This window comes from Dermacentor andersoni, chromosome 5 (assembly GCF_023375885.2).
Source record: "Dermacentor andersoni chromosome 5, qqDerAnde1_hic_scaffold, whole genome shotgun sequence".
Classification (NCBI taxonomy): Eukaryota; Metazoa; Arthropoda; class Arachnida; order Ixodida; family Ixodidae; genus Dermacentor; species Dermacentor andersoni.
The window spans coordinates 169149742-169177387 of NC_092818.1; the positions used below are offsets into that span (position 1 = coordinate 169149742).

A 27646-nucleotide genomic window follows, 5' to 3' on the forward strand; every position below is an offset into this window, starting at 1 on the left:
AGTCAAAACAAAATACACTATACTGATGGGCGTCTTCAATGCCAGGGTAGGCAAGAAGCAGGCTGGAGACAAGTCAGTGGGGGAATATGGCATAGGCTCTAGGAATAGCAGAGGATAATTATTAGTAGAGTTTGCAGAACAGAATAATATGCGGATAATGAATACCTTTTTCCCCAAGTGGGTTAGTCGAAAGTGGACGTGGAGGAGCCCGAATGGTGAGACTAGAAATGAAATCGACTGCATACTCTGCGCGAACCCTGGCATCATTCAAGATGTAGACGTGCTCGGCAAGGTACGCTGCAGTGACCACAGGATGGTAAGAACTCGAACTAGCCTAGACTTGAGGAGGGAACGAAAGAAACTGGTACACAAGAAGCCAATCAATGAGTTAGCGGTAAGAGGGAAACTAGAGGAATTCCGGATCAAACTACAGAACAGGTATTCGGCTTTAACTCAGGAAGAGGACCTTAGTGTTGAAGCAATGAACGACAATCTCATGGGCATCATTAAGGAGTGCGCAATAGAAGTCGGTGGTAACGCCGTTAGACAGGAAACCAGTAAGCTATCGCAGGAGACGAAAGATCTGATCAAGAAACGCCAATGTATGAAAGCCTCTAATCCTACAGCTAGAATAGAACTGGCAGAACTTTCTAAGTTAATCAACAAGCGTAAGACAGCGGACATCAGGAACTATAATATGGAGAGAATTGAACAGGCTCTCAGGAACGGAGGAAGCCTAAAAACAGTGAAGAAGAAACTAGGAATAGGCAAGAATCAGATGTGTGCGTTAAGAGACAAAGCCGGCAATATCGTGACTAATATGGATGAGATAGTTCAAGTGGCTGAGGAGTTCTATAGAGATTTATACAGTACCAGTGGCACCCACGACGATAGTGGAAGAGAGAATAGCCTAGAGGAATTCGAAATCCCATAGGTAACGCCAGAAGAAGTAAAGAAAGCCTTAGGAGCTATGCAAAGGGGGAAGGCAGCTGGGGAGTATCAGGTAACAGCAGATTTGCTGAAGGATGGTGGTCAGATTGTTCTAGAGAAACTGGCCACCCTGTATACGCAATGCCTCATAACCTCGAGCGTACCGGAATCTTGGAAGAACGCTAACATAATCCTAATCCATAAGAAAGGGGACGCCAAAGACTTGAAAAATCATAGACCGATCAGCTTACTGTCCGTTGCCTACAAAGTATTTACTAAGGTAATCGCAAATAGAATCAGGAACTCCTTAGACTTCTGTCAACCAAAGGACCAGGCAGGATTCCGTAAAGGCTACTCAACAATAGACCATATTCACACTATCAATCAAGTGATAGAGAAATGTGCAGAATATAACCAACCCTTATATATAGCTTTCATTTATTACGAGAAAGCGTTTGATTCAGTCGAAACCTCAGCAGTCATGGAGGCATTATGGAATCAGGGTGTAGATGAGCCATATGTAAAAATACTGGAAGATATCTATAGCGGCTCCACAGCCACCGTAGTCCTCCACAAAGAAAGCAACAAAATCCCTATAAAGAAAGGCGTCAGACAGGGAGATACGATATCTCCAATGCTATTCACAGCATGTTTACAGGAGGTATTCAGAGGCCTGGAGTGGGAAGAATTGGGGATAAAAGTTGATGGAGAATACCTTAGCAACTTGTGATTCGATATGATATTGCCTTGCTTAGTAACTCAGGAGACCAATTGCAATGCATGCTCACTGACCTGGAGAGGCAAAGCAGAAGGGTGGGTCTGAAAATTAATCTGCAGAAAACTAAAGTATTGTTTAACAGTCTAGGAAGAGAACAGCAGTTTACGATAGGTAGCGAAGCACTGGAAGTGGTAAGGGAATACATCTACTTAGGGCAGGTAGTGACCACGGATCCGGCTCATGAGACGGAAATAACCAGAAGAATAAGAATGGGTTGGGGTGCGTTTGGCAGACATTCTCAAATCATGAACAGCAGGTTGCCACTATCCCTCAAAAGGAAAGTGTACAACAGCTGTGTGTTACCAGTACTCACATATGGGGCAGAAACCTGGAGGCTTACGAAAAGGGTTCTGCTGAAATTGAGGATGACGCAACGAGCTATGGAAAGAAGAATGATGGGTGTAACGTTAAGGGATAAGAAAAGAGCAGATTGGGTGAGGCAACAAACGCGGGTAAACGACATCTTAGTTGAAATCAAGAAAAAGAAATGGGCATGGGCCGGACATGTAATGAGGAGGGAAGATAACCGATGGTCACTAAGAGTTACGGACTGGATTCCAAGGGAAGGGAAGCGTAGCAGGGGGCGGCAGAAAGTTGGGTGGGCGGATGACATTAAGACGTTTGAATGGACAACATGGCCACAATTAGTACATGACCGGGGTAGTTGGAGAAGTATGGGAGAGGCCTTTGCCCTGCAGTGGGTGTAACTAGGCTGATGATGATGATGATGATGATGATGATGATGATGATGATTATGATAGTGTCAAAATCCACCTTTATAAAAGTCAGAATGTACTTAAGACTCGCAGATGAGCTCGTATTCGCGTTATCGGCGATTGTGTATTGATAAACAAGGCCTGGATATTTGAATGCCACATCGTCTTCATTAGATAGGAGGACTCCGAAGTATGACAAACCATTATTGTGCAATTAGAATTACAGAATGGCGCTACGAGCACACACCATAATAGCACGAGCACTGAACTAATTTCTCAGAGGGAACAGGTGCCGTTGGTGCACCAACCTCTCTTTATGAGAAAATCAGTCGGTTATTGGGTGTACGTGGCGTCTTAATTTCCAACTCACCAATACAGCTGCCTTTGTCTTCAACCATGCCTTCAGGGCAGGTGCACTCTGCTTTTTTGCTTTTGTAGACGCATTCCATATGCGGGTCCTTGTCCTTGCATTGCTCTATCTCTGTGGCGTTGCATGTTGTACGGTCTGGATAAGGACATTGAATCGCAATCACCAACCAATTATTGTTGAATCTTGACATCACTTATCACTATTGTTATCACTATAATTCATTCATTATCACTATCATTCACTATCACTATCACTTATCACTATCACTTATCACTATTGTTATTTTTTACGTGGTCAAGCCGGTTGTTGCTTTTTCAAGATATACCACGTGTGAGCTGTTTTTTCAATTCAAGGCTTGAAAGCTATAGTAAGCCGCATAGACATGAACTGTATAGGGCGTTAGATTGATAAAATATTTGCGCAGAGCCAGCTTAGTCAGTGAAATTGTCTATGTGCTTCGAGATAAGAATCAAATATTGGAAATTACAAGATCACGAGACGCGAAATACGACAGGCCGAAAGAACAAATTTACCGCCTTCAGTGGAACCGAGCAAGCTCGAACACTGCTTCAGTATGACTTGCAAAGGAAGTGCCTACGAAATTTTCCTATTATCTTGTAATTCAAGGAGTGTTTTAAGATTTCACGACTATCCGCACTTCCTATGTTACAGTGAAACTGTGTATATGTACCGTGTAAGGAAATTTGCGTGTCGTTTTGGTAAGCAAAAAACTCCCCATACGTGGGCCGATCCCGGAGATATTGCAATGCCGGGGGGACCAGCGGCAGAGGTGCTGTTTGCCATTAAGGGATCCACATATACAGCTTCGCTGGTCATCCTTCATCCCAGGAGAAAAGGGCCTGAGTTTTTTCATTCATTTGCCTTGTATATAAACATGTTCACTGGCTGGAATGAAGGGATGCTAGGTTTTGCTTCGTTTTCCTCTTTGTAGTCGTTCATATTAAAAGCGTTAAAGGTAAGCGTAAGGGAATATTGAAAGCCTTCCTTGCAGTGCCATGTGGTCAACGAACCTAGATGAATTTCGCACACCATGAACACAGCGTGCCGTGTGCTATATACGCTCATTGCGAAGGAAAGCAGCTCGAAAGACGCGGCGTGCGGGGAAGAACAGGGCTGGTGTGTATCACACATCTGAAGCTTTATGTTGCGAAACGTATTTGGGAGTTAACAAAAGTAAGAAATACATGGAAAAGAAAACACCCGGTGGACGGACTTCAACAAGGGCAACATATACAAGCTCATCATTGCGAAGTGAGATAAATGGTAATATATAGTAGCTTCTATGACTACAGTGCATGATGCATCGTTGGCTGAGTAACAGGTCACCATTCTGAGAGATAAACGTGGATTCTGTGCTGTCTCCTACGCCTTGTTCTTGGTTGGTGTGCAAACAGCACAGTAATATCATTAAACATAAGCGTACATGTACAAGCCAGGCAACGTGTACTCCTTTGGTAGTAACTAATGCACTTTAGGTATTTAAGTGATCTCAGCACCAAATGTCACACAGCATATTCTGGCAGAAATGCTATCGCCGCTGAAAAATGGAAAGCAGGAAGATATGCCGTAGGTCGGTGAAGAAGGTAAATTAGAGTACGAAATCCGGAACTAATTTCCGCGTTGCTGGTGAAATTGAGGCTTTCTTTAAAAAGCCTTTTGATTTTTGATAACAAACAGCCTGGAACTTTTACTGCGCTTATCACTTTCTTCTTCGTTGCAAGATTCTGAAGCTTCAACAGTAACAAAATCAACACAAATATATTGTGGAGAGGCAATTAACCGTCACTTGTAAAGGACATTGCACACTATCTGCCCTACTCAAAGCTATGGTAATTGATGTGGTGTATAGTGTCAAACTCCACTGTTATAAAAGTCAGAATGTACTTAATACTCGCAGATGAGCTTGTATTCCCGTTATCGTCGATTATGTATTCATAAAGAAGGCCTCCATATTTGAATGCCACATTGTCTTCATTAGATAGGAGGACTCCGAAGTATGACAAACCATTATTGTGCAATTAGAATTACAGAATGGCGCTACGAGCGCACACCATAATAGCAGGAGCACTGAACTAATTTCTCAGAGGGAACAGGTGCCGTTGGTGCACCAACCTCTCTTTATGAGAAAATCAGTCGGTTATTGGGTGTACGTGGCGTCTGAACTTCCAACTCACCAATACAGATGCCTTTGTCTTCAACCATGCCTTCAGGGCAGTTGCACTCTGCTTTTTTGTTTTTGTAGACGCATTCCATATGCGGGTCCTTGTCCTTGCATTGTTCTGTCTCTGTGGCGTTGCATGTTGTACGGTCTGGATAAGGACATTGAATCACAATCACCAACCAATTATTGTTGAATCTTGACATCACTTATCACTATTGTTATCACTATCATTCATTCATTATCACTATCATTCACTATCACTATCACTTATCACTATATGACATCACTTATCACTATTATTATTTTTTACGTGGTCAAGCCGGTTGTTGCGTTTTCACGATATACCACGTGTGAGCTGTTTTATCAATTCAAGGCTTGAAAGCTATAGTAAGCCGCATAGACATGCACTGTAGGGCGTTAGATTGATAAAATATTTGCGCAGAGCCAGCTTAGTCAGTGAAATTGTCTATGTGCTTCGAGATAAGAATCAAATATTGGAAATTACAAGATCACGAGACGCGAAATACGAGAGGCCGAAAGAACAAATTTACCGCCTTTAGTGGAACCGAGCAAGCTCGAACACTGCTTCAGTATGACTTGCAAAGGGAGTGCCTACGAAATTTTCCTATTATCTTGTAATTCAAGGAGTGTTTTAAGATTTCACGACTATCCGCACTTCCTATGTTACAGCGAAACTGTGTATCTGTACCGTCTAAGGAAATTTGCGAGTCGCTTTGGTAAGCAAAAAACTCCCCATACGTGGGCCGATCCCGGAGATATTGCAATGCCGGGGGGACCAGCGGCAGAGGTGCTGTTTGCCATTAAGGGACCCACATATACAGCTTCGCTGGTCATCCTTCATCCCAGGAGAAAAGGGGACTAATTTTTTTCATTCATTTGCACTGTATATAAACATGTTCACTGGCTGGAATGAAGGGAGGCTAGGTTTTGCTTCGTTTTCCTCTTTGTAGTCGTTCATATTGTCACAAGCTGTCATGAACCACGCCTGCCGCGGAGACAACGAGAAGAAAGAAGAGAACGATGTTGGCCAAGCTGCTGCGAGACCGCTCTTCAACAACCGCGCCTATCAACCAGATTCATCTGGTTCTGCGTTAAACACCTCGTGTGTAACATTTGGTGGAGCTGTGCGGGGTAACTCCCACGACTTACAACGGAACCACCGGCACTAGAGCTACGCCGAAGCCGTCGCCTCGCCGGACTTTCGCCGTCGCGCTCAATCATGGCTAGAGAGCAAAATACCCTCACCAGCAGTGCCTCGGCAAGCCGAGTCCCTATCCAGCACTACCGAGAGCCACGCATGTTCTCGGCGAAGGCAGAGGAAGATGTGGATGAGTGGCTAACCCATTACGAAAGGGTAAGCCAATACAATAACTGGAATGCTACCAGTCAGCTTAGGAACGCTGTTTTCTTCTTGGCTGGCACGGCGCTGGTATGGTATGACAACCACGCGGACATGCTAACTACATGGACACGCTTCGTTGAGGAGATCAAAAAGTGTTTCGGTGACTCGGACGCAAAGCGGAAACGTGCGGAACTCACATTAGCCCAGAGAGCTCAGGTACCCGGCGAGACTTGCACTACCTATATCGAAGAAATTTTGAAGCTGTGCCGAACCGTGAACCCTCACATGACAGAGGAAGATAAAGTGGGACACGTGGTAAAAGGAATAGCGGAAGACGTGTACAACTTCCTCATTGGTAAAGAGAACTTACACACTGTATCAGAACTGATACGGCACTGCCGTACGTTCGAGGCGCTGAAGACTCGCCGAATTACACCAAAGTTTGGACGGCTGGCCAATGTAAAAACTGTAGCAAGTGTTGACACGAGTCCTCCGCTCCCAGACCTATCGTCCGCCATCCGCCAGATAGTCCGCGAGGAGCTACAGCGACATGACGAACAGGCACGTTATGCGGCGCCACGTTACAGCTCCTCCGTTTTCCGAGACACTCTTTGGGAACACCCTTCGGCTACTTGGAACCACTCGGTGAACGTCGCGGATCTGAACGGCTCCAGAGACGAACCGCATTACATTACGACCGAACCACCACGCAATGATTCGCCCCCTCAACGTTTTGATCCACGCCCACGCAACTTTCGTCCACGAAGACTCGCCGCTACCTACGACTTTCAAGGGGAAGAGCCTCGTTACCCTCAACCGATGTCTTCGGCAGAATACTTCAACCCGCATTCTGAAGTTCGCCCTTCGCCAGTGTGTTACTGCTGCGGCATGCCTGGCCATATAGCTAGGTACTGTAGCCGACGCCGAGCATCGAACTACGGATCGTCAGCGCCGACTATGCGGTCTAGCGGTCGTACACTGCGCACTCAGTGGCCAGGAGACTCCACTTCAGGAAGCCACTTTCGAGAGCACTGATGCAGCGCCCAGGAGACCTACCTTGGAGAAGAAAGAACCCGGAACCGCTACCGCTCCCCTGCCTCCGACCGTACTCTGACGCCACCACCAGCCTTCCGAGCCTCCCGATCACCATACCCCCGGCCGCGATTCACGTCACCATCGCCTCGGCGCCGTTTCGTGTCGCCCCCGCCGGGAAACTAGCCAGCGCGGCCGATGGAGGTGAGGTCGCTGGAAAATGTGTGCTGCCGACTCAACTGCCTCCAACTATTTTCATGCTAAAGAATAAGGTTCATGTACTGATTGATGGGGTCTCTACAATGGCTTTAGTCGACACGGGAGCAACTGTCTCGGTCATGAGTGTGGGGTTTAAAGGCCTTCTGGGACGCAAGGTTATGTTTCGCTGGGACCAGTGCACAAGTTTCCGTGGAGTCAGTGGTGAATCATTATACCCGGTTGGTGTGTGTAACGTGGATGTGTCATTGGGTGGGAAAGTTTTTAATGCAGAGTTTACTGTTCTTCCTCGCTCCTCGCATGACGTGATTCTGGGGATTGACTTTTTGCAATTGTGTGGTGCGAATGTTGACTGCCGGACGGGAGAACTCAGTGTCGACACCAGTGTTTCACCTGTGCTCTTTGAAGGTGAAGCTTGCTCGGAGAGTGTGCTGTGCGTGTCTGAGGATACAGTTGTGCCCGCCTTATCCGCGATGCGTGTTGCCGTCGCCTGTTCATCTCCGGCTCCTATCTCGTTCGACGCTGCAGTGGAACCTGTACATCGGAACTGCCTCAAGAAAAACGTGTTAGTTCCGCACTGCGTAGTCTCAGTGACCAATGGATGCGCGGGGCTGTGGGCGCTAAACTGTTCCACTGAAGCGGCAGTGCTACTTCAAGGCCTAAAGATTGCCACGTTTCAGGAAGACTCGCCCGTATCGGTGGCAGTACTTACAGAGCTCCCCGATGGAGGAGCAACCAGTGTCTCGAGCCCCGGGAGCTCGAAGATACTTTCCATGATTGACAAGTCACTCAGCGATCACGAGCGTCGAGTTTTGATGGCCCTGCTTACGAAACATACCTCGGTATTCGACTTCGCGCAGCACGATGGCCCGCCATCAATTCCTGCGTCCAGAACTCGTCACCGCATCAACACAGGAGCCGCCCAGCCAATCCGACAAAAACCCTATCGTGTATCTCCGTCAGAACGCAAGATAATCAGTGATCAGGTCCAAGAAATGCTATGCAAAGGCGTCATTCGAGAATCATCTAGTCCTTGGGCAGCACCCGTGATATTGGTGAAGAAGAAAGACGGTACGTGGCGGTTCTGTGTTGATTACCGTCGCCTAAACGCCGTCACTAAGAAAGATGTATATCCGCTCCCACGAATTGACGACGCCATCGACTGTCTCTTTGCGGCATCTTACTTTTCCTCAATCGATTTACGGTCAGGTTACTGGCAAATTCCTATACACAAGGACGACAGAGAAAAGACAGCATTTGTAACACCCGACGGACTATTCGAGTTTAACGTGATGCCTTTCGGGTTGTGTAACGGACCTGCAACGTTCGAAAGGTTCATGGACACGATATTACGCGGCTTAAAATGGGAAGTTTGCATGTGCTACTTAGACGACGTTCTGATCTTCGGGCGAACGTTTAGTGATCACAACAAACGTTTGGATTTGGTCTTGAACTGCTTGGAGAAAGCGGGCCTTGTGCTCAATTAAAAAAAATGCCGGTTTGGGGAACGACAAACTCTTGTGCTAGGCCGTCTCGTCGCTAAAGAAGGCATCCGACCAGATCCACAAAAGACTGCGGCCGTAGAAGCATTTAGAGTACCCAACTCTGTCAAGCAGTTAAGAAGTTTCTTGGGCTTGTGCTCCTATTTTCGCCGATTCATTCCCCGGTTTGCTGACATGGCTCATCCCCTTACACGCCTTCTCCAAAAAGGCGTTCCCTTTGAGTGGACTGCAGATTGCGACTCATCGTTTCGCCAGCTCAAGTTCTTGTTGACATCCCAACCAATTCTTCGGCACTTTGATCCTTCATCACCAACTGAAATTCACACCGATGCCAGCGGCGTAGGCATCGGTGCTGTGCTAGTTCAGCGTGTTGACGACAGTGAGCACGTGATCTCTTACGCTAGCCGGTCCTTGAGCCGCTCCGAGCGCAACTACACAGTCACCGAACAAGAGTGTCTGGCGGTCATCTTCGCCGTGCAACGGTTTTGTTCGTATCTCTATGGGCACCCCTTCACTGTGATAACAGATCATCATTCGCTATGCTGGCTTGTGAATCTGCGGGATCCCTCAGGACGACTAGCGCGCTGGGCCCTCCGTCTACAGGAATACGATTTCGTTATTTGCTACAAAAGTGGCCGGCGACATGCTGACGCTGATTGTCTCTCTCGGATGCCACTTCAAACAACTGAATGTGATGCGGACAATTTTGATGAATACATCGCTTTTGTGTCCCCGGAATTTCCGGATATGGGTACTTCATATCCGAGCAGCACAAGGACGAGAGCTTACAACCGCTCTTCGCGGCAGCACAGGAGTCACCTGCAGGCAGTCGCTTTCGCCTACGTGATGGTGGCGCGCTGTATAAGAAGAGCTACTCGACCACCGGTGCACGCTACCTTTTAGTTGTCCCCAAGAACCTTCGCCACCAAGTATTACACGCCATGCACGATGACCCAACTTCCGGACATCTTGGTTCCACACATACACTCTACCGGGCTCAAGAACGTTTTTACTGGCCTAAGATGCGGAAAGATATCGAACGGTACGTCGCCAGCTGTTCTCAATGCCAGCGCTACAAGCGTCCGCCACAAGCGCCACATGGCCTGCTTCAACCAGTTCCCCCTTCTAGCGTCCCCTTTGAGCAAGTTGGTATAGATCTTCTGGGCCCTTTCCCGCGATCCTCCAAGGGTAATCGTTGGGTTATCGTTTGCGTAGATCCCCTTACCCGCTATTGTGAGACCGCCGCATTGCCATCGGCCACAGCTACAGAAGTTTCTATCTTCTTGCTGGCTAACGTTATACTCCGACATGGACCTCCTCGCATAGTAATCAGCGATCGTGGGCGACAGTTTACCGCGGACGTGGTTGAAGAAACCCTTCGTCTGTGTTCATGTAGCTTCCGCCATTCTACGCCCTACCATCCACAAACTAATGGTCTGGTCGAGCGCACAAACAGAACGCTTGCCAACATGCTATCCATGTACGTCGATTCAGCACACAAGAATTGGGACAGTATCTTGCTTTTCATTACCTATGCCTTCAATACCGCGAGACACGAGACCACTGGTTACTCACCATTTTTCCTTCTGTATGCTCGTCCGCCACGCTACACCCTCGACACCATATTTCCCTACTTCGCTCATGATAACGAATCAATTGATGAGATCCTATGTCGAGCAGAAGAAGCGCGACGCCTCGCTAGGCTACGCACCCTAGCATCGCAGGACCGGTCCAAGATCCGCTATGACGGGCGTCACCGCCACGTTTCCTTCGATCCTGGGGACCTTGTGTGGCTCTGGACGCCGTTGCGGAAGCGTGGCTTGTGCCAGAAGTTTCTCGCCCACTACGTCGGCCCTTACGTTATTCTGGAGCGCGTCAGCGAAGTAAACTACCGCATTGCGCGTCTCACGAGCAGTGGACGACGCTCGGCCAAGGCTGAAGTGACGCACGTCGCGCGTCTGAGGCGTTACAAACCACGAGATGACTGACTAGCCCGGCGGGCATCGTCTGCCAGCGGGGAAATGTCACAAGCTGTCATGAACCACGCCTGCCGCGGAGACAACGAGAAGAAAGAAGAGAACGACGTTGGCCAAGCTGCCGCGAGACCGATCTTCAACAACCGCGCCTATCAACCAGATTCATCTGGTTCTGCGTTAAACACCTCGTGTGTAACAATATTAAAAGCGTTAAAGGTAAGCGTAAGGGAATATTGCAACCCTTCCTTGCAGTGCCATGTGGTCAACAAACCTAGATGAATTTCGCACACCATGAACACAGCGTGCCGTACGCTATATGCGCTCATTGCGAAAAAAAGCAGCTCGAAAGACGCGGCGCGCGTGGAAGAACAGGGCTGGTGTTTATCACACATGTTAAGCTTTATGTTGCAAAACGTATTTGGGAGTTAACAAAAGTAGGAAACACATGGAAAAGGAAACACCCGGTGGACGGACTTCAACAAGGGTAACATATACAAGCTCATCATTGCGAAGTGACATAAATGGTAATATATAGTAGCTTCTATGACTACAGTGCATGATGCATCGTTGGCTGAGTAACAGGTCACCATTCTGAGAGATAAACGTGGATTCCGTGCTGTCTCCTACGCCTTGTTCTTGGTTAGTGTGCAAACAGCACAGTAATATCATTAAACTTAAGCGTACATGTACAAGCCAGGCAACGTGCACTCCTTTCGTAGTAACTAATGCACTTTAGGTATTTAAGTGATCTCAGCACCAAATGTCACACAGCATATTCGGGCAGAAATGCTATCGCCTCTGAAAAATGGAAAGCAGGAAGATATGCCGTTGGTCCATGAAGAAGGTAAAGTAGAGTTCGAAATCCGGATCTAATTTCCGCGTTGCTGGTGAAATTGAGGCTTTCATTAAAAAGCCTTTTGGTTTTTGATAACACATAGCCTGGAACTTTTACTGCGCTTATCACTTTCTTCTTCGTTGCAAGATTCTGAAGCTTCAACAGTATCAAAATCAACACAAATATATTGTGGAGAGGCAATTAACCGTTACTTGTAAAGGTCATTGCACACTATCCGCCCTACTCAAAGCTATGGTAATTGATGTGGTGTATAATGTCAAAATCCACCGTTATGAAAGTCAAACTGTACTTAAGACTCGCAGATGAGCTTGTATTTGCGTTATCGTCGATTGTGTATTTATAAAGAAGGCCTCCATATTTGAATGCCACATTGTCTTCATTAGATAGGAGGACTCCGAAGTATGACAAACCATTATTGTGCAATTAGAATTACAGAATGGCGCTACGAGCACACACCATAATAGCACGAGCACTGAACTAATTTCTCAGAGGGAACAGGTGCCGTTGGTGCACCAACCTCTCTTTATGAGAAAATCAGTCGGTTATTGGGTGTACGTGGCGTCTTAATTTCCAACTCACCAATACAGCTGCCTTTGTCTTCAACCATGCCTTCAGGGCAGTTGCACTCTGCTTTTTTGTTTTTGTAGACGCATTCCATATGCGGGTCCTTGTCCTTGCATTGTTCTATCTCGGCGGCGTTGCATGTTGTACGGTCTGGATAAGGACATTGAATCGCAATCACCAACCAATTATTGTTGGATCTTGACATCACTTATCACTATTGTTATCACTATCATTCATTCATTATCACTATCATTCACTATCACTATCAATTATCACTATATGACATCACTTATCACTATTGTTATTTTTTACGTGGTCAAGCCGGTTGTTGCGTTTTCAAGATATACCACGTGTGAGCTGTGTTTTTCAATTCAAGGCTTGAAAGCTATAGTGGGCCGCATAGACATGCACTGTAGGGCGTTAGATTGATAAAATATTTGCGCAGAGCCAGCTTAGTCAGTGAAATTGTCTATGTGCTTCGAGATAAGAATCAAATATTGGAAATTTCAAGATCACGAGACGCGAAATACGAGAGGCCGAAAGAACAAATTTACCGCCTTCAGTGGAACCGAGCAAACTCGAACACACCTTCAGTATGACTTGCAAAGGGAGTGCTTACGAAATTTTCCTATTATCTTGTAATTCAAGGAGTGTTTTAAGATTTCACGACTATCCGCACTTCCTATGTTACAGCGAAACTGTGTATCTGTACCGTCTAAGGAAATTTGCGTGTCGTTTTGGTAAGCAAAAACTCCCCATACGTGGGCCGATCCCGGAGATATTGCAATGCCGGGGGGACCAGTGGCAGAGGTGCTGTTTGCCATTAAGGGACCCACATATACAGCTTCGCTGGTCATCCTTCATCCCAGGAGAAAAGGGCCTGAGTTTTTTCATTCATTTGCCTTGTATATAAACATGTTCACTGGCTGGAATGAAGGGAGGCTAGGTTTTGCTTTGTTTTCCTCTTTGTAGTCGTTCTTATTAAAAGCGTTAAAGGTAAGCGTAAGGGAATATTGAAACCCTTCGTTGCAGTGCCATGTGGACAACGAAACTAGATGAATTTCGCACACCATGAACACAACTTGCCGTACGGTATATGCGCTCATTGCGAAGAAAAGCAGCTCGAAAGACGCGGCGCGCGGGGAAGAACAGGGCTGGTGTTTATCACACATCTTAAGCTTTGTGTTGCGAAAGGTGTTTGGGAGTTAACAAAAGTAAGAAATACATGGAAAAGAAAACACCCGGTGGACGAACTTCAACAAGGGCAACATATACAAGCTCATCATTGCGAAGTGACATAAATGGTAATATATAGTAGCTTCTATGACTACAGTGCATGATGCATCGTTGGCTGAGTAACAGGTCACCATTCTGAGAGAAAAACGTGGATTCCGTGCTGTATCCTACGCCTTGTTCTTGGTTGGTGTGCAAACAGCACAGTATTATCGTTAAACTTAAGCGTACATGTACAAGCCAGGCAACGTGTACTCCTTTGGTAGCAACTAATGCACTTTAGGTATTCAAGTGATCTCAGCACCAAATGTCACACAGCATATTCGGGCAGAAATGCTATCGCCTCTGAAGAATGGAAAGCAGGAAGATATGCCGTATGTCGGTGAAGAAGGTAAATTAGATTACGAAATCCGGATCTAATTTCCGCGTTGCTGGTGAAATTGAGGCTTTCATTAAAAAGCCTTTTGATTTTTGATAACACACACCCTAGAACTTTTACTGCGCTTATCACTTTTTTCTTCGTTGCAAGATTCTGAAGCTTCAACAGTATCAAAATCAACACAAATATATTGTGGAGAGGCAATTAACCGTTACTTGTAAAGGTCATTGCACACTATCCGCCCTACTCAAAGCTATGGTAATTGATGTGGTGTATAATGTCAAAATCCACCGTTATGAAAGTCAAACTGTACTTAAGACTCGCAGATGAGCTTGTATTCGCGTTATCGTCGATTGTGTATTTATAAAGAAGGCCTCCATATTTGAATGCCACATTGTCTTCATTAGATAGGAGGACTCCGAAGTATGACAAACCATTATTGTGCAATTAGAATTACAGAATGGCGCTACGAGCACACACCATAATAGCACGAGCACTGAACTAATTTCTCAGAGGGAACAGGTGGCGTTGGTGCACCAACCTCTCTTTATGAGAAAATCAGTCGGTTATTGGGTGTACGTGGCGTCTTAATTTCCAACTCACCAGTACAGCTGCCTTTGTCTTCAACCATGCCTTCAGGGCAGGTGCACTCTGCTTTTTTGTTTTTGTAGACGCATTCCATATGCGGGTTCTTGTTCTTGCATACTTCAGTCTCTGTGGCGTTGCATGTTGTACGGTCTGGATAAGTACATTGAATCGCAATCACCAACCAATTATTGTTGAATCTTGACATCGAAGGAGCAGCCTAAGTGTCTACCTTTGTCTTTGAGAACTTTATTGGCTAGACATTGCCATAAAACACAATCTTCTCAAAGGTTGAAAATTTTTCCTAAAAATTTTTTTCCCTGTTGTTATTTTTTTACGTGGTCAAGCCGGTTGTTGCGTTTTCACTATACCACGTGTGAGCTGTTTTGTGAATTCAAGGTTTGAAAGCTATAGTAAGCCGCATAGACTTGCATTGTAGGGCGTTAGATTGATAAAATATTTGCGCAGAGCCAGCTTAGTCAGTGAACTTGTCTATGTGCTTTGAGATACGAATCAAATATAGAAGTGACAAGATCCCGACACGTGAATTACGATAGGCCGAAAGAAAAAATTTACCGCCTTTAGTGGAACCGAGCAAGCTCGAACACTCCTTCTGTATGATTAAAAGGGAGTGCTTACAAATTTTCCTATTCTGTTGTAATTCAAGGAGTGTTTTAAGATTTCACGAATATCGGCACTTCCTATGTTACAGCGAAACTGTGTATCTGTACCGTCTAAGGAAATTTGCGTGTCGTTGTGGTAAGCAAATAACTCCCCAGACGTGGGCCGATCCCGGAGATATTGCAATGCCGGTGGGACAAGCGGCAGAGGTGCTGTTTGCCATTAAGGGACCCACATAAACAACTTTGCTGGTCATCCTTCTCCGGGAGGAAAGGGCACTGAGTTTTTTCATTCATTTGCCTTGTATATAAACCTTTTCACTGGCTGGAATGAAGGGAGGATAGGTTTTGCATCGTTTTCCTCTTCGTAGTCGTTCATATTAGAAGCGTTAAAGGTAAGCGTAACGGAATATTGAAACCCTTCCCTGCAGAGCCAAGTGGTCAACGACCCTAGATGAATTTCGCACACCACGAACACAGCGTGCCGTACGCTATCTAGGCTCATTGCGAAGAAAAGCAGCTCGAAAGACGCGGCGCGCGGAGAACAACAGGGCTGATGCTTATCAAACATCTGAAGCTTTATGATGCGAAACGTATTTGGGAGTTAACAAAAGTAAAAAATACATGGAAGAAGACACACGGTGGGGACGGACTTCAACAAGGGCAGAATATGCATGCTCATCATTGCGAAGTGACGTAAGTGGTAATATATGATAGCTTGTATGACTGCAGTGCATGATGCATCGTTGGCTGAGTAACAGGTCACCATTCTGCGGAATAAACGTGGATTCCGTGGTGTCTCCTACGCCTTGTACTTTGTTGGTGTGCAAACAGCGCAGTAATATCATTAAACTTAAGCGTACATGTACAAGCCAGGCAACGGGTACTCCATTGGTAGTAACTAATGCAGTTAAGGTAGTTAAATGATCTCAGCACCAAATATCACACAGCATATTCGGGCAGAAATGCTATCGCCTCTGAAGAATGGAAAGCAGGAAGATATGCCGTATGTCGGTGAAGAAGGTAAATTAGAGTACGAAATCCGGATGTAATTTCCGCGTTGCTGGTGAAATTGAGGCTTTCATTAAAAAGCCTTTTGATTTTTGATAACACACAGCCTAGAACTTTTACTGCGCTTATCACTTTCTTCTTCGTTGCAAGATTCTGAAGCTTCAACAGTATCAAAATCAACACAAATATATTGTGGAGAGGCAATTAACCGTTACTTGTAAAGGTCATTGCACACTATCCGCCCTACTCAAAGCTATGGTAATTGATGTGGTGTATAATGTCAAAATCCACCGTTATGAAAGTCAAACTGTACTTAAGACTCGCAGATGAGCTTGTATTCGCGTTATCGTCGATTGTGTATTTATAAAGAAGGCCTCCATATTTGAATGCCACATTGTCTTCATTAGATAGGAGGACTCCGAAGTATGACAAACCATTATTGTGCAATTAGAATTACAGAATGGCGCTACGAGCACACACCATAATAGCACGAGCACTGAACTAATTTCTCAGAGGGAACAGGTGCCGTTGGTGCACCAACCTCTCTTTATGAGAAAATCAGTCGGTTATTGGGTGTACGTGGCGTCTTAATTTCCAACTCACCAATACAGCTGCCTTTGTCTTCAACCATGCCTTCAGGGCAGTTGCACTCTGCTTTTTTGTTTTTGTAGACGCATTCCATATGCGGGTCCTTGTCCTTGCATTGTTCTATCTCGGCGGCGTTGCATGTTGTACGGTCTGGATAAGGACATTGAATCGCAATCACCAACCAATTATTGTTGGATCTTGACATCACTTATCACTATTGTTATCACTATCATTCATTCATTATCACTATCATTCACTATCACTATCAATTATCACTATATGACATCACTTATCACTATTGTTATTTTTTACGTGGTCAAGCCGGTTGTTGCGTTTTCAAGATATACCACGTGTGAGCTGTGTTTTTCAATTCAAGGCTTGAAAGCTATAGTGGGCCGCATAGACATGCACTGTAGGGCGTTAGATTGATAAAATATTTGCGCAGAGCCAGCTTAGTCATTGAAATTGTCTATGTGCTTCGAGATAAGAATCAAATATTGGAAATTTCAAGATCACGAGACGCGAAATACGAGAGGCCGAAAGAACAAATTTACCGCCTTCAGTGGAACCGAGCAAACTCGAACACACCTTCAGTATGACTTGCAAAGGGAGTGCTTACGAAATTTTCCTATTATCTTGTAATTCAAGGAGTGTTTTAAGATTTCACGACTATCCGCACTTCCTATGTTACAGCGAAACTGTGTATCTGTACCGTCTAAGGAAATTTGCGTGTCGTTTTGGTAAGCAAAAACTCCCCATACGTGGGCCGATCCCGGAGATATTGCAATGCCGGGGGGACCAGTGGCAGAGGTGCTGTTTGCCATTAAGGGACCCACATATACAGCTTCGCTGGTCATCCTTCATCCCAGGAGAAAAGGGCCTGAGTTTTTTCATTCATTTGCCTTGTATATAAACATGTTCACTGGCTGGAATGAAGGGAGGCTAGGTTTTGCTTTGTTTTCCTCTTTGTAGTCGTTCTTATTAAAAGCGTTAAAGGTAAGCGTAAGGGAATATTGAAACCCTTCGTTGCAGTGCCATGTGGACAACGAAACTAGATGAATTTCGCACACCATGAACACAACTTGCCGTACGGTATATGCGCTCATTGCGAAGAAAAGCAGCTCGAAAGACGCGGCGCGCGGGGAAGAACAGGGCTGGTGTTTATCACACATCTTAAGCTTTGTGTTGCGAAAGGTGTTTGGGAGTTAACAAAAGTAAGAAATACATGGAAAAGAAAACACGCGGTGGACGAACTTCAACAAGGGCAACATATACAAGCTCATCATTGCGAAGTGACATAAATGGTAATATATAGTAGCTTCTATGACTACAGTGCATGATGCATCGTTGGCTGAGTAACAGGTCACCATTCTGAGAGAAAAACGTGGATTCCGTGCTGTATCCTACGCCTTGTTCTTGGTTGGTGTGCAAACAGCACAGTATTATCGTTAAACTTAAGCGTACATGTACAAGCCAGGCAACGTGTACTCCTTTGGTAGCAACTAATGCACTTTAGGTATTCAAGTGATCTCAGCACCAAATGTCACACAGCATATTCGGGCAGAAATGCTATCGCCTCTGAAGAATGGAAAGCAGGAAGATATGCCGTATGTCGGTGAAGAAGGTAAATTAGATTACGAAATCCGGATCTAATTTCCGCGTTGCTGGTGAAATTGAGGCTTTCATTAAAAAGCCTTTTGATTTTTGATAACACACACCCTAGAACTTTTACTGCGCTTATCACTTTTTTCTTCGTTGCAAGATTCTGAAGCTTCAACAGTATCAAAATCAACACAAATATATTGTGGAGAGGCAATTAACCGTTACTTGTAAAGGTCATTGCACACTATCCGCCCTACTCAAAGCTATGGTAATTGATGTGGTGTATAATGTCAAAATCCACCGTTATGAAAGTCAAACTGTACTTAAGACTCGCAGATGAGCTTGTATTCGCGTTATCGTCGATTGTGTATTTATAAAGAAGGCCTCCATATTTGAATGCCACATTGTCTTCATTAGATAGGAGGACTCCGAAGTATGACAAACCATTATTGTGCAATTAGAATTACAGAATGGCGCTACGAGCACACACCATAATAGCACGAGCACTGAACTAATTTCTCAGAGGGAACAGGTGCCGTTGGTGCACCAACCTCTCTTTATGAGAAAATCAGTCGGTTATTGGGTGTACGTGGCGTCTTAATTTCCAACTCACCAATACAGCTGCCTTTGTCTTCAACCATGCCTTCAGGGCAGTTGCACTCTGCTTTTTTGTTTTTGTAGACGCATTCCATATGCGGGTCCTTGTCCTTGCATTGTTCTATCTCGGCGGCGTTGCATGTTGTACGGTCTGGATAAGGACATTGAATCGCAATCACCAACCAATTATTGTTGGATCTTGACATCACTTATCACTATTGTTATCACTATCATTCATTCATTATCACTATCATTCACTATCACTATCAATTATCACTATATGACATCACTTATCACTATTGTTATTTTTTACGTGGTCAAGCCGGTTGTTGCGTTTTCACGATATACCACGTGTGAGTTGTTTTTTCAATTCAAGGGTTGAAAGCTATAGTAAGCCGCATAGACATGCACTGTAGGGCGTCAGATTGATAAAATATTTGCGCAGAGCCAGCTTAGTCATTGAAATTGTCTATGTGCTTCGAGATAAGAATCAAATATTGGAAATTTCAAGATCACGAGACGCGAAATACGAGAGGCCGAAAGAACAAATTTACCGCCTTCAGTGGAACCGAGCAAACTCGAACACACCTTCAGTATGACTTGCAAAGGGAGTGCTTACGAAATTTTCCTATTATCTTGTAATTCAAGGAGTGTTTTAAGATTTCACGACTATCCGCACTTCCTATGTTACAGCGAAACTGTGTAACTGTACCGTCTAAGGAAATTTGCGTGTCGTTTTGTTAAGCAAAAACTCCCCATACGTGGGCCGATCCCGGAGATATTGCAATGCCGGGGGGACCAGTGGCAGAGGTGCTGTTTGCCATTAAGGGACCCACATATACAGCTTCGCTGGTCATCCTTCATCCCAGGAGAAAAGGGCCTGAGTTTTTTCATTCATTTGCCTTGTATATAAACATGTTCACTGGCTGGAATGAAGGGAGGCTAGGTTTTGCTTTGTTTTCCTCTTTGTAGTCGTTCTTATTAAAAGCGTTAAAGGTAAGCGTAAGGGAATATTGAAACCCTTCCTTGCAGTGCCATGTGGTCAACGAAACTAGATGAATTTCGCACACCATGAACACAGCGTGCCGTACGGTATATGCGCTCATTGCGAAGAAAAGCAGCTCGAAAGACACGGCGCGCGGGGAAGAACAGGGCTGGTGTTTATCACACATTTTAAGCTTTATGTTGAGAAAGGTGTTTGGGAGTTAACAAAAGTAAGAAATACATGCAAAAGAAAACACCCGGTGCATGAACTTCAACAAGGGCAACATATACAAGCTCATCATTGCGAAGTGACATAAATGGTAATATATAGTAGCTTCTATGACTACAGTGCATGATGCATCGTTGGCTGAGTAACAGGTCACCATTCTGAGAGATAAACGTGGATTCCGTGCTGTATCCTACGCCTTGTTCTTGGTTGGTGTGCAAACAGCACAGTAATATCAATAAACTTAGGCGTACATATACAAGCCAGGCAACGTGTACTCCTTTGGTAGTAACTAATGCACTTTAGGTATTTAAGTGATCTCAGCACCAAATGTCACACAGCATATTCGGGCAGAAATGCTATCGCCTCTGAAGAATGGAAAGCAGGAAGATATGCCGTATGTCGGTGAAGAAGGTAAATTAGAGTACGAAATCCGGATCTAATTTCCGCGTTGCTGGTGAAATTGAGGCTTTCATTAAAAAGCCTTTTGATTTTTGATAACACACAGCCTAGAACTTTTACTGCGCTTATCACTTTCTTCTTCGTTGCAAGATTCTGAAGCTTCAACAGTATCAAAATCAACACAAATATATTGTGGAGAGGCAATTAACCGTTACTTTTATAGGACATTGCACACTATCCCCCCTACTCAAAGCTATGGTAATTGATGTGGTTTATAGTGTCAAAATCGACCGTTATAAAGGTCAGAATGTACTAAAGACTCGCAGATGAGCTCGTATTCGCGTTATCGTCGATTGTGTATTGATAAACAAGGCCTGGATATCTGAATGCCACATCGTCTTCATTAGATAGGAGGACTCCGAAGTATGACAAACCATTATTGTGCAATTAGAATTACAGAATGGCGCTACGAGCACACACCATAATAGCACGAGCACTGAACTAATTTCTCAGAGGGAACAGGTGGCGTTGGTGCACCAACCTCTCTTTATGAGAAAATCAGTCGGTTATTGGGTGTACGTGGCGTCTTAATTTCCAACTCACCAGTACAGCTGCCTTTGTCTTCAACCATGCCTTCAGGGCAGGTGCACTCTGCTTTTTTGTTTTTGTAGACGCATTCCATATGCGGGTTCTTGTTCTTGCATACTTCAGTCTCTGTGGCGTTGCATGTTGTACGGTCTGGATAAGTACATTGAATCGCAATCACCAACCAATTATTGTTGAATCTTGACATCGAAGGAGCAGCCTAAGTGTCTACCTTTGTCTTTGAGAACTTTATTGGCTAGACATTGCCATAAAACACAATCTTCTCAAAGGTTGAAAATTTTTCCTAAAAATTTTTTTTCCCTGTTGTTATTTTTTTACGTGGTCAAGCCGGTTGTTGCGTTTTCACTATACCACGTGTGAGCTGTTTTGTGATTTCAAGGTTTGAAAGCTATAGTAAGCCGCATAGACTTGCATTGTAGGGCGTTAGATTGATAAAATATTTGCGCAGAGCCAGCTTAGTCAGTGAACTTGTCTATGTGCTTTGAGATACGAATCAAATATAGAAGTGACAAGATCCCGACACGTGAATTACGATAGGCCGAAAGAAAAAATTTACCGCCTTTAGTGGAACCGAGCAAGCTCGAACACTCCTTCTGTATGATTAAAAGGGAGTGCTTACAAATTTTCCTATTCTGTTGTAATTCAAGGAGTGTTTTAAGATTTCACGAATATCGGCACTTCCTATGTTACAGCGAAACTGTGTATCTGTACCGTCTAAGGAAATTTGCGTGTCGTTGTGGTAAGCAAATAACTCCCCATACGTGGGCCGATCCCGGAGATATTGCAATGCCGGTGGGACAAGCGGCAGAGGTGCTGTTTGCCATTAAGGGACCCACATAAACAACTTTGCTGGTCATCCTTCTCCGGGAGGAAAGGGCACTGAGTTTTTTCATTCATTTGCCTTGTATATAAACCTTTTCACTGGCTGGAATGAAGGGAGGATAGGTTTTGCATCGTTTTCCTCTTCGTAGTCGTTCATATTAGAAGCGTTAAAGGTAAGCGTAACGGAATATTGAAACCCTTCCCTGCAGAGCCAAGTGGTCAACGACCCTAGATGAATTTCGCACACCACGAACACAGCGTGCCGTACGCTATCTAGGCTCATTGCGAAGAAAAGCAGCTCGAAAGACGCGGCGCGCGGAGAACAACAGGGCTGATGCTTATCAAACATCTGAAGCTTTATGATGCGAAACGTATTTGGGAGTTAACAAAAGTAAAAAATACATGGAAGAAGACACACGGTGGGGACGGACTTCAACAAGGGCAGAATATGCATGCTCATCATTGCGAAGTGACGTAAGTGGTAATATATGATAGCTTGTATGACTGCAGTGCATGATGCATCGTTGGCTGAGTAACAGGTCACCATTCTGCGGAATAAACGTGGATTCCGTGGTGTCTCCTACGCCTTGTACTTGGTTGGTGTGCAAACAGCGCAGTAATATCATTAAACTTAAGCGTACATGTACAAGCCAGGCAACGGGTACTCCATTGGTAGTAACTAATGCAGTTAAGGTAGTTAAATGATCTCAGCACCAAATATCACACAGCATATTCGGGCAGAAATGCTATCGCCTCTGAAGAATGGAAAGCAGGAAGATATGCCGTATGTCGGTGAAGAAGGTAAATTAGAGTACGAAATCCGGATGTAATTTCCGCGTTGCTGGTGAAATTGAGGGTTTCATTAAAAAGCGTTTTGATTTTTGATAACACACAGCCTAGAACTTTTACTGCGCTTATCACTTTCTTCTTCGTTGCAAGATTCTGAAGCTTCAACAGTATCAAAATCAACACAAATATATTGTGGAGAGGCAATTAACCGTTACTTGTAAAGGTCATTGCACACTATCCGCCCTACTCAAAGCTATGGTAATTGATGTGGTGTATAATGTCAAAATCCACCGTTATGAAAGTCAAACTGTACTTAAGACTCGCAGATGAGCTTGTATTCGCGTTATCGTCGATTGTGTATTTATAAAGAAGGCCTCCATATTTGAATGCCACATTGTCTTCATTAGATAGGAGGACTCCGAAGTATGACAAACCATTATTGTGCAATTAGAATTACAGAATGGCGCTACGAGCACACACCATAATAGCACGAGCACTGAACTAATTTCTCAGAGGGAACAGGTGCCGTTGGTGCACCAACCTCTCTTTATGAGAAAATCAGTCGGTTATTGGGTGTACGTGGCGTCTTAATTTCCAACTCACCAATACAGCTGCCTTTGTCTTCAACCATGCCTTCAGGGCAGTTGCACTCTGCTTTTTTGTTTTTGTAGACGCATTCCATATGCGGGTCCTTGTCCTTGCATTGTTCTATCTCGGCGGCGTTGCATGTTGTACGGTCTGGATAAGGACATTGAATCGCAATCACCAACCAATTATTGTTGGATCTTGACATCACTTATCACTATTGTTATCACTATCATTCATTCATTATCACTATCATTCACTATCACTATCAATTATCACTATATGACATCACTTATCACTATTGTTATTTTTTACGTGGTCAAGCCGGTTGTTGCGTTTTCAAGATATACCACGTGTGAGCTGTGTTTTTCAATTCAAGGCTTGAAAGCTATAGTGGGCCGCATAGACATGCACTGTAGGGCGTTAGATTGATAAAATATTTGCGCAGAGCCAGCTTAGTCAGTGAAATTGTCTATGTGCTTCGAGATAAGAATCAAATATTGGAAATTTCAAGATCACGAGACGCGAAATACGAGAGGCCGAAAGAACAAATTTACCGCCTTCAGTGGAACCGAGCAAACTCGAACACACCTTCAGTATGACTTGCAAAGGGAGTGCTTACGAAATTTTCCTATTATCTTGTATTCAAGGAGTGTTTTAAGATTTCACGACTATCCGCACTTCCTATGTTACAGCGAAACTGTGTATCTGTACCGTCTAAGGAAATTTGCGTGTCGTTTTGGTAAGCAAAAACTCCCCATACGTGGGCCGATCCCGGAGATATTGCAATGCCGGGGGGACCAGTGGCAGAGGTGCTGTTTGCCATTAAGGGACCCACATATACAGCTTCGCTGGTCATCCTTCATCCCAGGAGAAAAGGGCCTGAGTTTTTTCATTCATTTGCCTTGTATATAAACATGTTCACTGGCTGGAATGAAGGGAGGCTAGGTTTTGCTTTGTTTTCCTCTTTGTAGTCGTTCTTATTAAAAGCGTTAAAGGTAAGCGTAAGGGAATATTGAAACCCTTCGTTGCAGTGCCATGTGGACAACGAAACTAGATGAATTTCGCACACCATGAACACAACTTGCCGTACGGTATATGCGCTCATTGCGAAGAAAAGCAGCTCGAAAGACGCGGCGCGCGGGGAAGAACAGGGCTGGTGTTTATCACACATCTTAAGCTTTGTGTTGCGAAAGGTGTTTGGGAGTTAACAAAAGTAAGAAATACATGGAAAAGAAAACACCCGGTGGACGAACTTCAACAAGGGCAACATATACAAGCTCATCATTGCGAAGTGACATAAATGGTAATATATAGTAGCTTCTATGACTACAGTGCATGATGCATCGTTGGCTGAGTAACAGGTCACCATTCTGAGAGAAAAACGTGGATTCCGTGCTGTATCCTACGCCTTGTTCTTGGTTGGTGTGCAAACAGCACAGTATTATCGTTAAACTTAAGCGTACATGTACAAGCCAGGCAACGTGTACTCCTTTGGTAGCAACTAATGCACTTTAGGTATTCAAGTGATCTCAGCACCAAATGTCACACAGCATATTCGGGCAGAAATGCTATCGCCTCTGAAGAATGGAAAGCAGGAAGATATGCCGTATGTCGGTGAAGAAGGTAAATTAGATTACGAAATCCGGATCTAATTTCCGCGTTGCTGGTGAAATTGAGGCTTTCATTAAAAAGCCTTTTGATTTTTGATAACACACACCCTAGAACTTTTACTGCGCTTATCACTTTTTTCTTCGTTGCAAGATTCTGAAGCTTCAACAGTATCAAAATCAACACAAATATATTGTGGAGAGGCAATTAACCGTTACTTGTAAAGGTCATTGCACACTATCCGCCCTACTCAAAGCTATGGTAATTGATGTGGTGTATAATGTCAAAATCCACCGTTATGAAAGTCAAACTGTACTTAAGACTCGCAGATGAGCTTGTATTCGCGTTATCGTCGATTGTGTATTTATAAAGAAGGCCTCCATATTTGAATGCCACATTGTCTTCATTAGATAGGAGGACTCCGAAGTATGACAAACCATTATTGTGCAATTAGAATTACAGAATGGCGCTACGAGCACACACCATAATAGCACGAGCACTGAACTAATTTCTCAGAGGGAACAGGTGGCGTTGGTGCACCAACCTCTCTTTATGAGAAAATCAGTCGGTTATTGGGTGTACGTGGCGTCTTAATTTCCAACTCACCAGTACAGCTGCCTTTGTCTTCAACCATGCCTTCAGGGCAGGTGCACTCTGCTTTTTTGTTTTTGTAGACGCATTCCATATGCGGGTTCTTGTTCTTGCATACTTCAGTCTCTGTGGCGTTGCATGTTGTACGGTCTGGATAAGTACATTGAATCGCAATCACCAACCAATTATTGTTGAATCTTGACATCGAAGGAGCAGCCTAAGTGTCTACCTTTGTCTTTGAGAACTTTCTTGGCTAGACATTGCCATAAAACACAATCTTCTCAAAGGTTGAAAATTTTTCCTAAACATTTTTTTTCCCTGTTGTTATTTTTTTACGTGGTCAAGCCGGTTGTTGCGTTTTCACTATACCACGTGTGAGCTGTTTTGTGAATTCAAGGTTTGAAAGCTATAGTAAGCCGCATAGACTTGCATTGTAGGGCGTTAGATTGATAAAATATTTGCGCAGAGCCAGCTTAGTCAGTGAACTTGTCTATGTGCTTTGAGATACGAATCAAATATAGAAGTGACAAGATCCCGACACGTGAATTACGATAGGCCGAAAGAAAAAATTTACCGCCTTTAGTGGAACCGAGCAAGCTCGAACACTCCTTCTGTATGATTAAAAGGGAGTGCTTACAAATTTTCCTATTCTGTTGTAATTCAAGGAGTGTTTTAAGATTTCACGAATATCGGCACTTCCTATGTTACAGCGAAACTGTGTATCTGTACCGTCTAAGGAAATTTGCGTGTCGTTGTGGTAAGCAAATAACTCCCCATACGTGGGCCGATCCCGGAGATATTGCAATGCCGGTGGGACAAGCGGCAGAGGTGCTGTTTGCCATTAAGGGACCCACATAAACAACTTTGCTGGTCATCCTTCTCCGGGAGGAAAGGGCACTGAGTTTTTTCATTCATTTGCCTTGTATATAAACCTTTTCACTGGCTGGAATGAAGGGAGGATAGGTTTTGCATCGTTTTCCTCTTCGTAGTCGTTCATATTAGAAGCGTTAAAGGTAAGCGTAACGGAATATTGAAACCCTTCCCTGCAGAGCCAAGTGGTCAACGACCCTAGATGAATTTCGCACACCACGAACACAGCGTGCCGTACGCTATCTAGGCTCATTGCGAAGAAAAGCAGCTCGAAAGACGCGGCGCGCGGAGAACAACAGGGCTGATGCTTATCAAACATCTGAAGCTTTATGATGCGAAACGTATTTGGGAGTTAACAAAAGTAAAAAATACATGGAAGAAGACACACGGTGGGGACGGACTTCAACAAGGGCAGAATATGCATGCTCATCATTGCGAAGTGACGTAAGTGGTAATATATGATAGCTTGTATGACTGCAGTGCATGATGCATCGTTGGCTGAGTAACAGGTCACCATTCTGCGGAATAAACGTGGATTCCGTGGTGTCTCCTACGCCTTGTACTTGGTTGGTGTGCAAACAGCGCAGTAATATCATTAAACTTAAGCGTACATGTACAAGCCAGGCAACGGGTACTCCATTGGTAGTAACTAATGCAGTTAAGGTAGTTAAATGATCTCAGCACCAAATATCACACAGCATAATTGGGCAGAAATGCTATCGCCTCTGAAAAATGGAAAGCAGGAAGATATGCCGTAGGTCAGTGAAGGAGGTAAATTAGAGTATGAAATACGGATGTACCTTCTTCGTTGCTGGAGTGAGTGAGGCTTTCTGTAGAAAAAGCCTTTAGATTTTCAACAACACAACCCTTCGCACTGGCACTGCATTATTACCGTCTTCGTTGTTGCAAGAATCTGAAACTTCAGCAGTGACAACATGAACGCCAACAAATAGAGCAGTGGCAATTAGGGCACGTAAGAAATGCAAAGAAGAAAATGTGTGCAATTTGTTTTGTGCAAAGACAGACTCGGTTCAGTGCCTGACGTCATAAAGCACAGCTA

At 44.5% G+C, this 27646-nt stretch overlaps 1 protein-coding gene across 7 annotated transcripts in view; it reads right to left on the minus strand.

The window, feature by feature from the left end:
* Positions 1–27646, minus strand: part of LOC126531607 (uncharacterized) — a 95808-nt gene that overhangs the window by 50922 nt on the left and 17240 nt on the right. For 3 of the 7 annotated variants that reach the window (XM_072288458.1, XM_072288453.1, XM_050179214.2), the window contains exons 2-10: positions 25732–25866; positions 23533–23667; positions 21316–21450; positions 19117–19251; positions 16917–17051; positions 14701–14835; positions 12501–12635; positions 4990–5124; positions 2795–2929 (exon numbers count right to left, since the gene is read on the minus strand). In XM_072288458.1, coding sequence (XP_072144559.1) covers positions 2795–2929; positions 4990–5124; positions 12501–12635; positions 14701–14835; positions 16917–17051; positions 19117–19251; positions 21316–21450; positions 23533–23667; positions 25732–25866 — 1215 coding nt within the window. Of the gene's footprint in view, positions 1–2794; positions 2930–4989; positions 5125–12500; positions 12636–14700; positions 14836–16916; positions 17052–19116; positions 19252–21315; positions 21451–23532; positions 23668–25731; positions 25867–27386; positions 27506–27646 lie in introns of all 7 variants that reach the window. The other 4 variants (XM_072288457.1, XM_072288454.1, XM_072288455.1 and 1 more) reach the window with 4 other exon arrangements.